The sequence below is a fragment of the Perna viridis genome, chromosome 2, assembly GCF_037379345.1.
Source record: "Perna viridis isolate PV_CMFRI_1.1 ecotype Kerala chromosome 2, ASM3737934v1, whole genome shotgun sequence".
Taxonomy (NCBI): Eukaryota; Metazoa; Mollusca; class Bivalvia; order Mytilida; family Mytilidae; genus Perna; species Perna viridis.
Genome location: NC_142446.1, coordinates 48,250,382 through 48,266,377, shown reverse-complemented (window position 1 = coordinate 48,266,377; position 15,996 = coordinate 48,250,382). Strand labels below are relative to the sequence as shown.

At 31.4% G+C, this 15,996-nt stretch overlaps 1 protein-coding gene across 4 annotated transcripts; it reads left to right on the top strand.

Moving 5' to 3' along the window:
- The first annotated feature begins 1,403 nt into the window (after positions 1-1,403).
- LOC148625487 (uncharacterized) lies at positions 1,404-15,304 on the top strand. Of its 4 annotated transcripts, XM_088569073.1 has the most exons (13): positions 1,404-1,771; positions 2,897-3,002; positions 4,250-4,340; positions 5,591-5,736; positions 6,596-6,734; positions 7,417-7,602; positions 8,580-8,780; positions 9,245-9,334; positions 10,194-10,301; positions 10,982-11,098; positions 12,219-12,332; positions 12,888-12,986; positions 14,224-15,304. In XM_088569073.1, the coding sequence occupies exons 1-13, from the start codon at positions 1,669-1,671 to the stop codon at positions 14,440-14,442; spliced, it is 1,719 nt and encodes a 572-aa protein (XP_088425199.1). In that variant the 5' UTR covers positions 1,404-1,668; the 3' UTR covers positions 14,443-15,304. The 4 variants fall into 4 exon arrangements, with proteins under 4 accessions (XP_088425199.1, XP_088425201.1, XP_088425200.1 ...); XM_088569075.1 differs by lacking the exon at positions 10,982-11,098; XM_088569074.1 differs by lacking the exon at positions 12,219-12,332.
- Positions 15,305-15,996: the final 692 nt, after the last annotated feature.

The following is a 15,996-nucleotide window of genomic DNA, read 5'->3' as shown; positions in this document are numbered from 1 at the left end:
ATTTTTCACCTAACTTGACTTATTAAAGTTCAAATATTTATCACTTGGGCTCATATTGTACCTTAGACTATATATTAATGTATTGTATCACATATAAGCTTAATTGATCCACGGGAGATATAGAAGAAATTCTGAAATTCTGAAAATTCCCCTTTTTATGATTTTATAGTAATTATTATCCCAAAAAGAAAATCTAAGCGCCTGAATTGATCAAATATATTGGGAACATCATTATCTGAATTATGAATATCTAAAATATGAGTTTTAAGGTGTCAGTATGCTGTGAATGAGAATTCTGTTTGATACTGAGACCAGTTTTCTAGGGGTATGAGTAATATTTTTATTATTTTTTTTAATCCTTTCTTGAAAATTAGTTTTTTGTGGTTCATTTTTGTAGGAAATTAAATTATCTATCGAATGATACCAAATTTGAGACGTTTTAGTCGAGCAATAACTTGTAGAGTCGAATGTATATGGCTTTTGAAGAAAAATCGAAAATCCCATTTTTAAAATTTTTTGGGGGATAAATTCTGACTACGAAAATCGCCATCAAAAGAACCCCAGACGTATAAATTTTGATAATAATAAACAAAAAACACCAAATAAGCCATGTTTACGGAAGCATTAATACTCTAGGTATTTTGACATTGAAAAATATGTCAATTTAAGCGATTTTTCGGCGGGGTAGGGATACATGTTTTTTCATTTAACCGTAAAACCCTATGCGTAACCGCAACTTTCTTTGTACCATTGTAAAGCTGAGACACTTGGCTACATGATGATATACGCACTTGTCAGCTTACTTCGTTCTGTAGAAAGAAGTACGTAGAATAAAAAAAACTTTAAAAATAGATTTTTGCCTCAATGAGGTATAAAAAGTAGACAAAAAAATACAAAATGCTTCAGTTAATTTTTTGGCGACAAAAAGATTCGTAAATGGGAGATATAAGGGTACCTGAAAATCATATTTTCGTTGATGAGTGGGGATGCACGGGGGTTATCTCAGCCAACGTACTAAAATAGATGGCCTAAAAATAGCCCCTTTTGTGCTAACGGTGTGGTAGTCGATGAACATGCGTAAAGCATGCTCAATATACGGTTCCGCGAGGAAAATTCTTTTGTTCTACCCAAGCCCTACCTCGCGGAAATGTATATTGAGCATGCTCACCAACTTACCACAAAAGGGTCTATTGACGTATCAAAAATGTTTTCGTTTATTTTTTTTTTTTCATTTTTAATGACAAAAAAAATCGATCAAGCTTTAATATACCACCAACTCTGTACACTTTATCTGCTAATAGAAATTTTATCTATTCTCCTAGTCATAAATAATGAAGTATATAATTGCAGGGAGAGTCCCAGACAGAAATCACGGAAAAACCTATTCACCGACAACAGTTTCGTACATTACACACTTCTTTGATGTAAACAAAAAATTGGCAAAAAAATAAGGCACAATATTACTTATTTATTTAGCTATTTATGAAATGTCAGTCATTATAAATGCTGCAGTGCTTTTTTGTTATTACCACTGTATACTTACGGAGACCTAGTCGTAAACATTGTTAACATATTTACAACATTTTAGAGACTCGTAATTCATTTAAACAACACGTGATGGTTGATAATTTCAACAAGCTTGAGTGAAAGTGAAAGTGAAGTATCGCAATGGCATATACTGGAACAAGTCAGCAGGGCCAGCTTTTATGGACAAGACAGGTTGAAATCGCAAACACAACTGAACAGGCAGTGGATTCCAGCATCCACAAAGGTACTTGTTAAAAAAATTAATCCCTTATGCCAGTTTTGGGGCTGGGCACAGGAGATATATATTTGTTTTTGTTTTGACCGCCACACGGCATCACAAGTCTTGTTGTATGCTTATTCTATTCAGAGAGAATAGAGTCCCTGTTCAGTTGGCCTACAATGTAGACACTTGTTTCTGTTGATGCTGTTTACTGGTATTAAATTAAATGTGAAATTAATATTCATACTGATAGCAGGGTCTTTATATTATATACAGGGTCTGGTCACTAACAAAGTCTATATATTGTACAAAAATAACTATACCTCCCCAGTCTTTAAAGCAGGTAAACTTAATACCTATAATAAAAAAAAAGAATACATACAATGTAATTACCTGAAAATGCAGACTACCACATTAACATTTTACCTATTTATACCCCAGAGAAAGGAAATTATTCAGGATTTTGTTGAATTACTTTTGTTGCTTTATACGCATTATTTTGGTTATCTTGCATTCTTTGTTGTGTGTGTCTGTCTTTGTCCCTGGATTACTTTCTTTTGATTTCTGCTAGAATCTTAGTTCCCTTGATTACTCTTTAGTCATATGAGATGTAAATTATCAAAATGATAATGGCAAAGTAATGACGAAAATACTGAGGAACAGTGTGTTCTCAAAACACAAAATTATTACACCAATGTAAAAAATTACATGTAAAAATCAATGATTGCTTATAAGTTAGAAAGGAAAAATAAGTGAAAATGGTCAAATTCAACCTGATAATTAAAAATTTAAACTCACTGTCAAGCAACCTTAGAAATTATACCATTTTAATTGGTACAATGTATTTCATTTGTAAGTTAAAAAAACAGAAAGATACAATGATTAACAGGTAACTGGAGTATAGATTCTAATGGTGAAGGAATGTCATTTAGTCATTATTTTATTATTATTCATGCCACATTTGTTAAAAATAGGGTATTACTTAATTTTCCATTTATGCCCCATTTTTAAGGTTTTGTAGCAGGTTTAAAATGGAAAGCATGCTTCCTTCTTTTCTTATTTCTGACATAATAAAGTATGTACATGTAGGCTCATTGATTCTTTATTTCAGTCTGGATTGCTAATGTATGTATCTTCTTCATTTTTTAGAAATAACCAGAAATCACTGGAAAAATACAGATGGAGTTTTATGCTGCAGAAACAAAAGCTGTAAAAAAAAATTTTCATTAATTGAGAGGTTTCACCATTGTAGAAGGTACTAAAAGTATTTATCGTAAGGGAACAACTAATGTTTTTTAAAGGGTGGCAAAGATAAGATTTGGAGTCCTGGGATTTTTTTTAAAACTTACCAAAATTTTGAAATCAAGCTACTGAAAATAAAAATCATTATTTTAGTACATTGTACTTGCACAAAAAAATATTTCTAACTGAACATAATTTTCAAGTTCCCATTGAGTAAAAAATTGTATGTGCCTTATGTTTTTTCTTTTTCATATTTTTGTTCTTTTAAATAGAAAGGGGTATTTTTTAATATACCAGCCTTGTTGTAAAGGGAAATTTTTAGTTTTTTGAAACAAGGAAAATTGTTACCCACAAATATGTTCACTTGACAGAATCTGAAAAAAGTAGCAACCGCAAAATATAATCTGTTTACAATATCTTGACATTGTCTGTCCATCTGTCCATTTCAATTCATGTCATGGCTGTAATGTTTTGTCTTTGGTACAGGCTTTGTGTCTATGCTATAACTTTTTTGTCTTTTCATGTAGGCTTTTGATATTTGACATAAGGGTAGATCAGCTTAAGATGATGTGGACCACATATCATGGTTGATGACCTTTGACCTCATGGACAAATTAATTATTTTTTCATAACTTGTTTTGTGTATTTAGGCTGTAATGAGTTTTGTGTGATAAATTGAATGTAAATGCATGGCTGTTGTACATGATTTTTACCACAATGATGCCCATAGAGATGGATTCCTTTTCAGTGATATCTAGTGTAGTTGAACTAAAGATCAACTTTTGTTATGTGGGTCAAAACTTGTTGGTCTTGGTTTAAAATCTGTATTAACATAAGGCAGTGTTTCAGTATAATGATGACCTTCAAGTGACCTTGACATATTCAAAGGTCAACATTATGCACTTTTTGGGAGAATTATTATACCTTATTCTGAAACCTTTACATATTTTGGTTTTTTAAAATCTTTGGCATGTAGGTGTTTTAGCATATATCAAAAGTGTGGCGTATGCAAGTCAGTCCTGACTTCTGAGTTCAAGTCAAATTCATGTTGTTTTATCTTTTTATTTAACCACTTAAAGTGATTAATATCTTCTCATTGTATAAAATCGAAAACCACTATAACATGTATATTCTATATGTTATAGAAATCAAATTTGGTGGAATAATTTGGCATAGACTGAATAAGAGAAATATCAAATGTTGATAAATCACTATCTTCTGTATAACAAAAAAGTATATTTATTTTTATTTTACTTGTAGATGTGGTGAGATCTTTTGCAAAGTTTGTTTGAATTTTCAAAGACGCCTTAATATTTTGGCTCATCCAGATCCAGAAGGAAAGCTATATAAGGTGAGTTTGAACAATCCAATTCTAATAATGATGCATTTATTTGTGTCACTCATATTTTAGGTTGATGATTTGTTGTTGGGTCTTTTTTAAACTTTTTTTTTCCTTTGGTTTTAAAAGGAATTAGCTATTTATATTCTTTTTTTTTTTCATATTTAAACGTTAATGTTGAAAGGTTTCTTTTTTTTTTAAAGGAGCTTACTGTTTTGTTGGAGACTTATATGTACTCTGTGTTTTTATACTTCCTGTTTGCAAAGTTGGGTGTAAAGTGATAGGTACATCCATCTTTACTCCCTTACCTTCGCATTGCTGAAGAGAATTAAATGAAACTTTTACAGAATCTTGAAAATATATTTCTATTGTGCACCTCCTAATTTGGGGGTTTCACATGACAAAACATGGACTTAGTTATAAATAATGGGCTGCAGAGGCACTAATTTCTAATCCAATATTCTTCCTGCATCAACTAATGAACTTCAGTAATAGTTTTACAGATCTTAGATTTTTTTTAAAATCATCTAAGGGATAAAAAATATATATTATCAAATGGATGATCAGGGGTATAAGTTAAGTGTCACAGTTTGTAGTCAGGTTGTTTGTTGGTTTTCTCTGTGTAGTTACTCCACTATTAGAAGTACATATATAATAAGGGTTCTACTGTAGATTGTGATACTAACATAAAAATATTCTTCATGTCTGTTTTATTATAAAGATATTGACAGAGTATGTAAGACCAAAAAAAATTAATGGTGTAGTTTCCTGCTACTAGCAAGAAAAAAATAGGGTACATTGAATTTATGGGGAAACAACCCAGACTTTAATAGTGCTTGAGTCAAAATGACAATAACATGTATAGGGTAGGTAGGGTAGCAGGAAACCGATATTTTAAATTTTGTTTGCCTAATAGGAAATGTCAGTTAATGTTACTGGGATCAGAGGCAGATACTGGGATGAGTAACCAAAGATTTAGTTGCACCATCATGCTTCAGGGATTTTCTTTCATTTCAACCATTTTTTTTTAAACTGGAGGTTGTGAGCTTGGTGAACTGGTCTTGGTGAGCTTGGTGAACTGGTCTGGGTGTGAGCTTGGTGAACTGGTCTGGATCTGCCTCTTGGGATCAGATTTTTTTCCAGCTTTTATACTTTGTAGTAGATGTGTAAAAATGTACTGAAAGCATAAAACATGTAGTATATTAGCACATGGACATAAAATGGTATGAATCTTTTTTTTTAATTATTTGATCATTATCAAGGTTTGCAGAACATGTTTTGAGGAAGGAAAAGATTCAGAAGGTCAGAAGCGAAATTTAACTGAAATATTCAAGTTTCTTAGAAAACAGGGACAGGAAAACACGGTTCGTGCAGAAAATGGAAAAATATGTGGTTCATGGCGAAATAGGTAAGTATGTGAAATTAAACAAATACATCTATTTTTTATCATTAATATCATAAATGAACACTAAGGCATAAAGAATAAAGAGAACTGTAATGAAAATATTGTGTAAGTAAAGTTTGCCCTTTTTAAGATACTGACAAATTTAAATGAAATATACTATGGAAAATGGCTAGAAAATGTTCTCACAATTTTCTGTATAAAAGTAGTCCAAAAATATTTACATCTCAGATGTTTCAGGATAAATTTAAATAGTTTTTCAGTTGTTTTCTAGATGTATTGAATATATTTAAGACAAAAAAGACCAAATTGAGAAAAATGATGTGCAACCCATTGCCTGATTCTTACACAGAATGGTACTTAAGAAAAACACAAGCCATAAACATATTAAAATAAATCATATAGTTATACAAATACATTTGTACTAAAGGAGACTGCATGATTTGTGTGTCATGCATAGAAATAAAGACCATATTATCATGCTGATTATGATAATGTGTTTGTGTGTATCAGTTAATTTAGGATATAAACCTTGATAAAGAATTTTTGTATAGTGAGAAAATGATTTCTGTGTATGTATACATTTGTAGATGTGTTTGAGAACTTGATTTTTTTATGAAGTCTTTTTCATCGTTTACTATAGACAGTTACTAATCCAGAGGGGTTGTGGGGGGTTGGCATCCCCCTTTTTATTGGAAAATTTGTCATTTTCATGTGTAAAATTCATGAAAAATGGAAAATAATGTCCTAGAACTCTTCTTTTTATGAGGAACCTTGGCTGGCACCTCTCCTTTTTAAAGTGTCTGGATCCCGCCCTGTAGACATTTCCACCTGCATTCTGCTTAGTTGTATTTTTGTAATGTAGAATGAACCTTGAAAAAGAGATTGGTAGATTGTTAATTGGCTTCAAAGAAACTATTGGATCCTCAGAAATGAAAAGAACATTACATGAAATGACAACAATTATATCCACACCTGTGTGGCAGAAAGCAACTTTCTGGGTGGTATGTCAGTATAGTAAAGTTGATATTTATGAGGCTTTCTTTATTTGATGATGTTAGCAGTGTTTTTTTCTGTTATGCAATGTTAGGCCAAATAAAAATATGTGTTTCCTGTTACAACTTTGAAAAAATAGGGAAGGTAGGGATTTTTATTTCATTTTACTGATTTTTTTCTTTGAGTCAATGGGGGAAACATTCTGACTTTTAACAGTGCTCAATGAAATTGGACTTAAAAAAACTTTAGGGTACACTGTTTTTATCTGAAAAAAAAATAGGATGGATATGGCAATAGATAAGACACATCTTTTTTTTATTTGGCCTTAATTAAATCTAGTTTATTGGCAACAGTTTTAATGATAGTTAAGATAAATGTTGCTATACCTATATTAGCACTTTCGGAAAAAAAGTAACTTTTGTTACAGGTACTTTTAGACAGGATGCAATGGAGTCTTTTGATGACATGCAACAAATTTTGTATTTTTCAGTTTATTCTCCTTTCCTACTGATTGAAATCATTCCAAAAGCAATTATTACTATCAGACAGTGTTTTTAGCCATACAAATTTTCTGATACATGTTTAAAGGGAGGCATGGACCTCCATTGGATCATGTTTACAAGAACATATTGCATTTTTATTTAACAGTGAAGATTTGCCTTTTTTGCCTTGATATAAATTTTCTTTTAGCAAGAAAACATGGCAGACCATTGCCAGAAATGTCACCAAAAATTCAATGTAGTAAAAAGTAAACACAACTGTAAGGTCTGTGCTAAAGCTGTGTGTAAATCCTGTTCATGTAAAGATGTTATTCTGTATCTGGCTGATGATGATGACATTAAGGAACCTAGAATAGCTGTGATTCGAGTTGTTGGGGTATGTTGAAAATAAATGTTAGTGGTTGTCTCTGCCTTCTGCATACATGAATATAATTTGATATTTTTTTTTAAATGCAACTTATCAAAATTCACACACACACACACACACACACACACTAAGAAATAGGACTTGTGCCCTTCAATTTCAACCCAGTGATGGATATTTCACTTTTTGTTGACTACTTATTTTTGTATCTAGATCTTTCAATTTATTTTGTTCTAATGTTACTGATGAAAAGTTACTCCTTGAGACACCTATACAATATACAGATATATACAACAATTATATTTTATAGGTATTTTTTTTTTGTATTTGGATAACAATCCTGTTGATCATTTGTAACATTAACATCTGAATGCATTACATAATCCATAAGCATATATACTAATGGAAAAAAGAAACTATGCACACCTTTTGGGTTTAATCAATCCAAGACGGAAAACCTTTCTATCATTATTGTAACACATTAATGTCTTATTCCTCTTTCCAAAATATCCCAATTCAAATTTTCATCATTAGGAATCCAAAAAAACTTTCTTAACAGAAAAAGATAGTTGATGAAAGAAAATAAAATCACAAATCTGATCTTGAGGAAAAGTATGCATTTTCAAGTATCAGATTGTGATTAGGATGAAAATGTTTAATCATCATTCTGTGGAGAGTTTGCTGTATAAATATTGTAAAAAAGTGGGTTTTTGAATCTTAGAAATGGGAATTCACGACTTTTGCCAAAAAATGATCTACATCATTACCTTGGCATGGTGTAAAAAATCAAGCACACTTGAAGTATTGAATTCAAATGGGAATGCAGGGTTTCTTTTTTCCATTAGTACATTTTGATCGAATGTTATAATATGGTTGCCATTTTACTGAATGTATGTCTTCAATTAATACTGTGTTGTATTTGGTCTTTGAAAATCCTTAATTAGTCTAATTATTCCTTGTATATCTGTTCCTTTTTTTTAATTGTATAGAGTCCTTCTGTAGAACCTGACTTAGCCTTATACTTGAGAGTTTGTGATGAATGCCTCGTTAAACTTAAATCCCGACAAATTGCTAGAGTTGAAGAGGAAGAGAAAATGTCAAGTTTTGGGAATGACTCTCTAGAAATGATGATCAGGCTTCACTCTGTTATGCATAAATATGAAGAGAAAATGGAGAAACAGTTGAATGAAGTATGTATTTGTTTCAAACCTTGAAGAGTACTGTAATTGTTTGTATTGGGAACTTGTGTTATAGTGTTATTTTTTGTTTTGTTGTCAGTCTGGCACTGCATATGGCTATCTTGTTCTCTGTTTTAATCATCATCTCCGTGTTTTTACTTCCAATCTTTTACTTGTTCTGAATACTACACAATGATATTGTCTACTGCAACAAACTACAATGTCAATTTCAGTATATAAGAAATAAAAAATGATGTTTATTTTTCATATTTGCATCTTTTTGTGCCAGTCAGAAACACGTATATCTTTTTCTTATAAAAATGTCTTAGTTACATGAAAATTGAATATAGGTGACATATGGGAGTGAGGTCATCTTTGAGAGATATGCTCACAGTAATTCATGTTTTGTTTGCAATATAATATGTTCAAACATACCACGATAGTTTTACACAGGTCTCCTGTAAAATTCTTTATAGTATCAAGTTATAATAGAAAGTCTTGAGGACAACACTAGTAAACCCAATAGCAGTGGAAAAAGCAACATACAAACTGTAGCTAAAGCACAGGTAAGATCACATACATACAAACTGTAGCTAAAGCACAGGTAAGATCACATACATACAAACTGTAGCTAAAGCACAGGTAAGATCACATACATACAAACTGTTGCTCAAGCACAGGTAAGATCACATACATACAGACTATAGCTAAAGCACAGGTAAGATCAGATACATACAAACACAAACTGTAGCTAAAGCATAGATAAGATCACATACGTACAAACTGTTGATGAAACACAGGTAAGATCACATACATACAGACTATAGCTAAAGCACAGGTAAGATCATATACATACAAACACAAACTGTAGCTAAAGCACAGGTAAGGTCACATACGTACAAACTGTTGCAGAAGCACAGGTAAGGTCAAATACATACAGACTTGTGCTGAAGTATAGGTAAGGTCACGTACATACAAACTGTAGCTGAAGCACAGGTAAGGTCATACACATACAAACTGTTGCTGAAGCACAGGTAAGGTCACATACATACAAATTGATACTGAAACACAGGTAAGATCATATACATACAAACTGATGCTGAAAGACAGGTTAGGTCACATAAATACAAAGTTGTGCAGAAGCACAGGTAAAGTTGCATACATACAAATTGTTGCTAAAGCTCAGGTAAGGTTGCATACATATAAACATGTGCTTAAGCACAAGTAAGGTCCCATACGAGATATTTTATAGAAGTTGTTGCTTAAAGTAACTTTTCGTAACATTTCATCAATGAATATCAAATGTATGTTGAAATAAAGCAAGTACTCAAAAAATTATGAAACATGTAACAAATTGTACAAATGGTGTAACTTTATGCTTAGAAAATTTTATAGCTTGATGAAAATTGTGTATTGTATTTTCAGGAAGATTTAGCTGATTTTCTAGCACAGTATGTAATAAATATACAAAAGATGAAAAAATTAACCCCTGAGTCTAATACCCAAGCTGTTCTGTTTAGAAATTGTCTCAAAGTGAGTAACTACCAAGTGTTTCAATTAGTATTAACTGCACATGTAAGATTATCAAACAATTTCCTTGAAGCAATATTTGTTTAGTTTTGTTTTTGTGTGGTTGAATAAAATAACCATGACAGGCTACAATAAATATACATAGCTATTTTTGGACTTCACAACAGTAATGCCGTCTATACTTTTCCCATACTTTCCTTTATAAGACCCTTTAAGGGAAATCCTTAACATTTCTCTGCTTTCTTAATCCGTCACCTTGGAAAGTTAATGTTACAGATGCACATATAGAATATTGAATTTAATAGAATTGTAGTTTCATGAATCTAGAACCATGCTCATTCATTAACATTAAAAATTACAGGAACTGTATAGTAAAAACAATTTCTGTGCAACTGAACTGCCTTTTTTCAAGAACGATGAGTTTACTCATTTAGGCATTTAAAAGGTGATATTGTCACCATACATCAACAAAAATTAAAGAAAAAATACTGGTTTTATACAGATAAGTAAAAAAAGAAAAATGAACTTCGAGAATCCCAACAGCAAGGATTTGTAATAAAATCTAACATTGTCATTGGTAGATTATATACAGAGTAATACATAGATACATGGCAAGCAAACCCTTAACTCTTTAATACATAGAAAAAAATCTATCCTCATTTAATTTTTTTTTGTTATTTCAGGGAAAATGTGATTTTTACTTTGACAATCAGTATAGATACAAAAGTTTAAAAAAGATTTTAGGGGATTCAACACCACCGGTTGTTCTGGAGTCTATTCAAAGAACCGTTGACAAGCATGTAAGATGTCCTATTAAAATCTGTCCAATTTACCTTTTTGACTCCATCAGTAATATGATCTTTTATATTGTTTAATCATGTTCTTTGTTGTGCATGTCTGTTTTCCATGTCTGGTCTTTGTCCCTGGATTACATTCTTTTGATTACCGCTGTAACCTTGGTTCCCTTGATTACTCTTTCATAGCATGTGTCTATATATTCAGTAGTGTAAATGACTAAAGATTCTCAATAATCGTAGACTGTTTCATTCAACTTTGCAAGATTTGATAAGCAAATTTCAGTTTGAATGTACTAAAATCATAAGCTGTAGCTTACTATAGAAAAAGGAACAGATACAAATACACCATCGTGTATTACTATAACCCTTCTAAAAATAGTAAATACAGAGATCACCATCGTATAACCCCTATAAAATAGTAAATACTTACAGAGATCACCATCATATAACCCTTCTAAAATAGTAAATACTTAAGAGATCACCATCATATAACCCTTCTAAAATAGTAAATACTTACAGAGATCACCATCTTATAACCCCTATGTAATAGTATATACTTAAAGAGATCACCATCATATAACCCCTACAAAATAGTAGATACTTACAGAGATCACTAAAAGGTATTCAATAAGTGTACACAAAGCCCGCTTGAAAAATGAACTTAAGGGTCTTTTTAAAAATAGTCAGGACAAGAAATACAAGATCTTATTTATTTAGGACTTTCCATTTGATTTTGTTATTTGTTTTTGTTTGTGTTATTGGTACAGTTGTTTATTGTTAATGTGAAAGTACTTTAATTCGTGGATACCAATTTTCGTGGATTAGGGAAGAAACACAAGTTCGTGGATTCTTGAATTCGTGGTTTCGATATTTTCAGTTAACACATCTATGAAAATTTCCTTTTCATTAGGAAGCATATTTCGTGGTTTGGCATACCCACGAAAACCACGAAAATTGGTACCCCACGAACAATAGTACTTCCACAATAACACTTGATCAGGCTCTGTAATTGCTGTAACCGTGTTTCCCTTTAATTCACTTTCCTTTTATAATTCATTGTAAATTTAATACCAAAAATTTATTTTGTTTGAAAAAAAACCTACTATCATGTAATATGTTTTAGGCTATAGTGAGCACACAATTGTATATCAGGCAGCTTACTTTTGAAACCCTACATATATGTGAGAAACACAAGCTTAAGGACATTATACCAGTGCACCTAACCAGAACTGATGAGGTATACAAAGTTGGATAAGAAATATAATGATTTTTGTAAAACAATTTCTAAATGATAGTCTTTTAAATGCACAATCTTTAGTTTAACTTCTTATTTTCCTCTCAGCATACTGTTGTTTTTTTGTGATATTTAACACAAAAAAAAGAAACAATCAAAATTGCGTGGGTTCATAAACCAAAAGGTTCAATTGTTTGGAATATATGAGCTTCTAAGGATCTTGGTTATAGAAGATATGGAAGGGGAATCAAGGGATCTAGGGTTCAAAAGGCAATTAAAAAGAACAAAACCAAGGGGTAATGACTAGACAAAGAAAACAGACACACACATGAATATGAAATAACCACGATAACACACATACAAAGAAACAACTGTAAGTGAGCAACTTAGACTCACTAAAAATTGGGAGCATGGACCAAATGCTGTGGTAGGGTTATCGTTCTCTGCGTTTCTAAAAACGTCAGTGATCACTTGATCAACTTAATCAAGTAACTTTAATATCATAAAGTACGATAGAAGTAATAATAACCTTACATATGTATATTTTATTACCTGAAGGAAGTAGAAAAGGAAGCTCTAAGTTGTATACAGTCTGATGGTGATGACCCTGAAATTCATTCAGAACATTTACAAGAGCTACTTCAGCTGCAATTGAAGGTAAGTTACGTAGTCTTCATCATATATGTATCTATTAATGGGTGATAGGGTAGTCTTCATCATATATGTATCTGTTAATGGGTGATAAGGTAGTCTTCATCATATATGTATCTATTAATGGGTGATAGGGTAGTCTTCATCATATATGTATCTGTTAATGGGTGATAAGGTAGTCTTCATTATATATGTATCTATTAATGGGTGATAGGGTAGTAGGGTAGTCTTCATCATATATGTAATTATGTATCTATTAATGGGTGATAGGAGGTTGAAATATAATGAGTATTAATATCAGTTTTTCAAACAATTCAATTTCCAATAAGTTTTTTTTAAAACACTTTGTTTCCGTCTTTCATTGTCTTGTTAAGATTTTTGTATGAAAATTGAAGTCGAGGACTTTCATATATTTTTACAGGAGCAGTCATTTGTTTGCTAAGATTAAAAACCTTTTATTTGACAAGATCGATTTGATTTATATCGCAAAGGTAAAGAATAAAGAGTTGGAGAATTTGTGTGTAAACGTCTACCAAGTTTCTCTTCATTTTTCATATGACAAAACAATTAGCAATAGAAAAAAATCTCACATCGTGGAATCAGAAGTATACTGACATGTCAAATGGGAATATCTGAAAACAAGATATGAATACACAACAGGGTACATATACAGCCAAAGAAAGGATGAATAATAAGTCACACTTCACACAAAACTAAAAGATACCCACAGAACAGTACAAACTATAACCAGTGTCAAATTCAGATGCCCAGCAGGGCAAGCAATCCCAACTTGTATGACCCATAAAATGATATGTGTCAATTAAATGTCATGTTTCTTGGAAGATCAGGGTGTTGACCTAGACTTTCCAACGTAACAACCCAGGAACAGATATGGGGAAAGCTACAAATGCACCAGTCTATAACTTACATCCAAAACAGCAAATTCGGAGAACATTTATACTCTGGTGATGGTCAATATTAACCATTATTTAATTTGAATCACATACAAATATCCCGATATTCACATTTTTGAGGATATTTATGAGAAAATAACATTCATTTTAAGACATGATAGCTGCAAAACACTACAGATTTTATAACCTAGTTCCATGGTCAATATCACAAGCGACCCTAGGATTGAGAGAAACTTATGGAACGAAAATATTACCTGAGCTGCCAGATTACAGGCTACGGGTAAATGGCCTCGAAACCTCAAAATGCATATCAATCATTTTTTTTGTAGGATCACCGTTTGATAAAACTGTCTAGAAGATCTTTGAAAAAATCTGGCTCCTACCATGCAGCAGATATGTTAATTAAACGATCAACAGATATTATAAACCAGGTCAAAGTTCAGCTTATGCTAAAATCTGCCAATAGGAGTTTTCCATTTTCCAAGAAATCACTTGACCAGATAGATGAAGAATTGAAGAAACTTACATTGCAAGATGTTATTACGTAACATTGTTATTTCTATAGGAAACATTAAAACTTACTTGCTCAGGGTTTAACTCACAGTATCAAACTGGTATTTATTACTAATATTATAACTGGTCTTCTGATATCCAATGAGGCAGTGATTTTTACTGATTCAATATAGCGGAAATGAAGCGTGAAAATGTTTTGTATATGTCCATGTTGTTTGAGCAATTTTTTTTATAACTTTATTTTTTACCATAATCAATTATGCTAAATATTTTTTTGTAAACTAAGTATCTAGATTCTGATATTGACTTATTTAATATTGAATACATTTCATTATAATTTTTTGATGATTTTACATGTGATGCATCATGTTATTGTTTAAAGTTTTTATATGGATATATTTTTGATATTAATCAGTTAGTATTAAAACTAAGATATTTTATATATAATTTGTGACATAAATGGAGGTTTAAAATAGTAATTTTTATTTGCTTATGGAAAAGTATCATACCAGTATTTTCCTCATATACAGCTTCCTGTCAGAATTAAGCAAGTGCTTTAGTAACATCCAAAAATAATGTAGGTCATTTACTGAAATATTTTCACAAGAAGTCCCAAATACTAGATGCAGTGATCAAGAAGGATAGATCAACACGCACTTATAACTCATTATTTGATTTTATTTCTTGCATAAATTACCAGTAAATCCGACTTTCTTTTGGTTTTGATGTTTTACGATGCAGTACATGTATTCAGTAATACACACATAGATAATCATGTTACTACGACTACTTTGCAATGTCATGAATGAACATAGATGTTTCAAGAATGCACAATGATATATGACAAACTTTAAATTGTTTGATCACAAGACCAAATAAATGTATTTGATCACCGAATCCTTTGTAAATGCGCTGAAATGTTACTCAAGCAGAAAGAGCACTTATCAACGAGTGTATGGAAACTATGATTCATTTTTATATAACTGCACAAAATTTGATATACTACAATGGTGTAAAGATGTAGTGGTTTTCTTCTTGATGTATTTTGTTTCTCCACAAAAACTAGTCTCAAGGTTACATAACAAAGTTAATTATTCTTTGGTTGGTTTTCGGAGTTAAAATTAATTGATTTGGTAGTTTTATGTACTTTATACTGTTTTGATTATAAAAAAGAAAAATGTTTATTTTGAGACGTGATCTACGGTATATTTAGACAACAGTCAAGGTAGAAAAGTGATTAACATATGACCAACGTCATAGACGTTTAACGGTCTTTTCTTGCGACGTCATAGATAAATTTTACGTAATTTTACAGACGTCACATTGGAATTTTACTCCAAAGCAGTCGCCATTTCGTGCAACATATATTGTGAGGCTATTCAAAAATATGAAGAAACTAGTGCTGTAAAAATCGAAATAAATCACAAAACTCCACTAAAACAATGTTTCAGTGATTTATTTCTTAATTAATGTTGTTGCAACATTACATGTCAAACTGACGTCACAAAGTGTTTCTATTCAACTTTCAGTAGTTACTTACGAAGTTGGAAGGTTTGTAATTGGGTTTTCGATCTCGAAATATGGGTCAT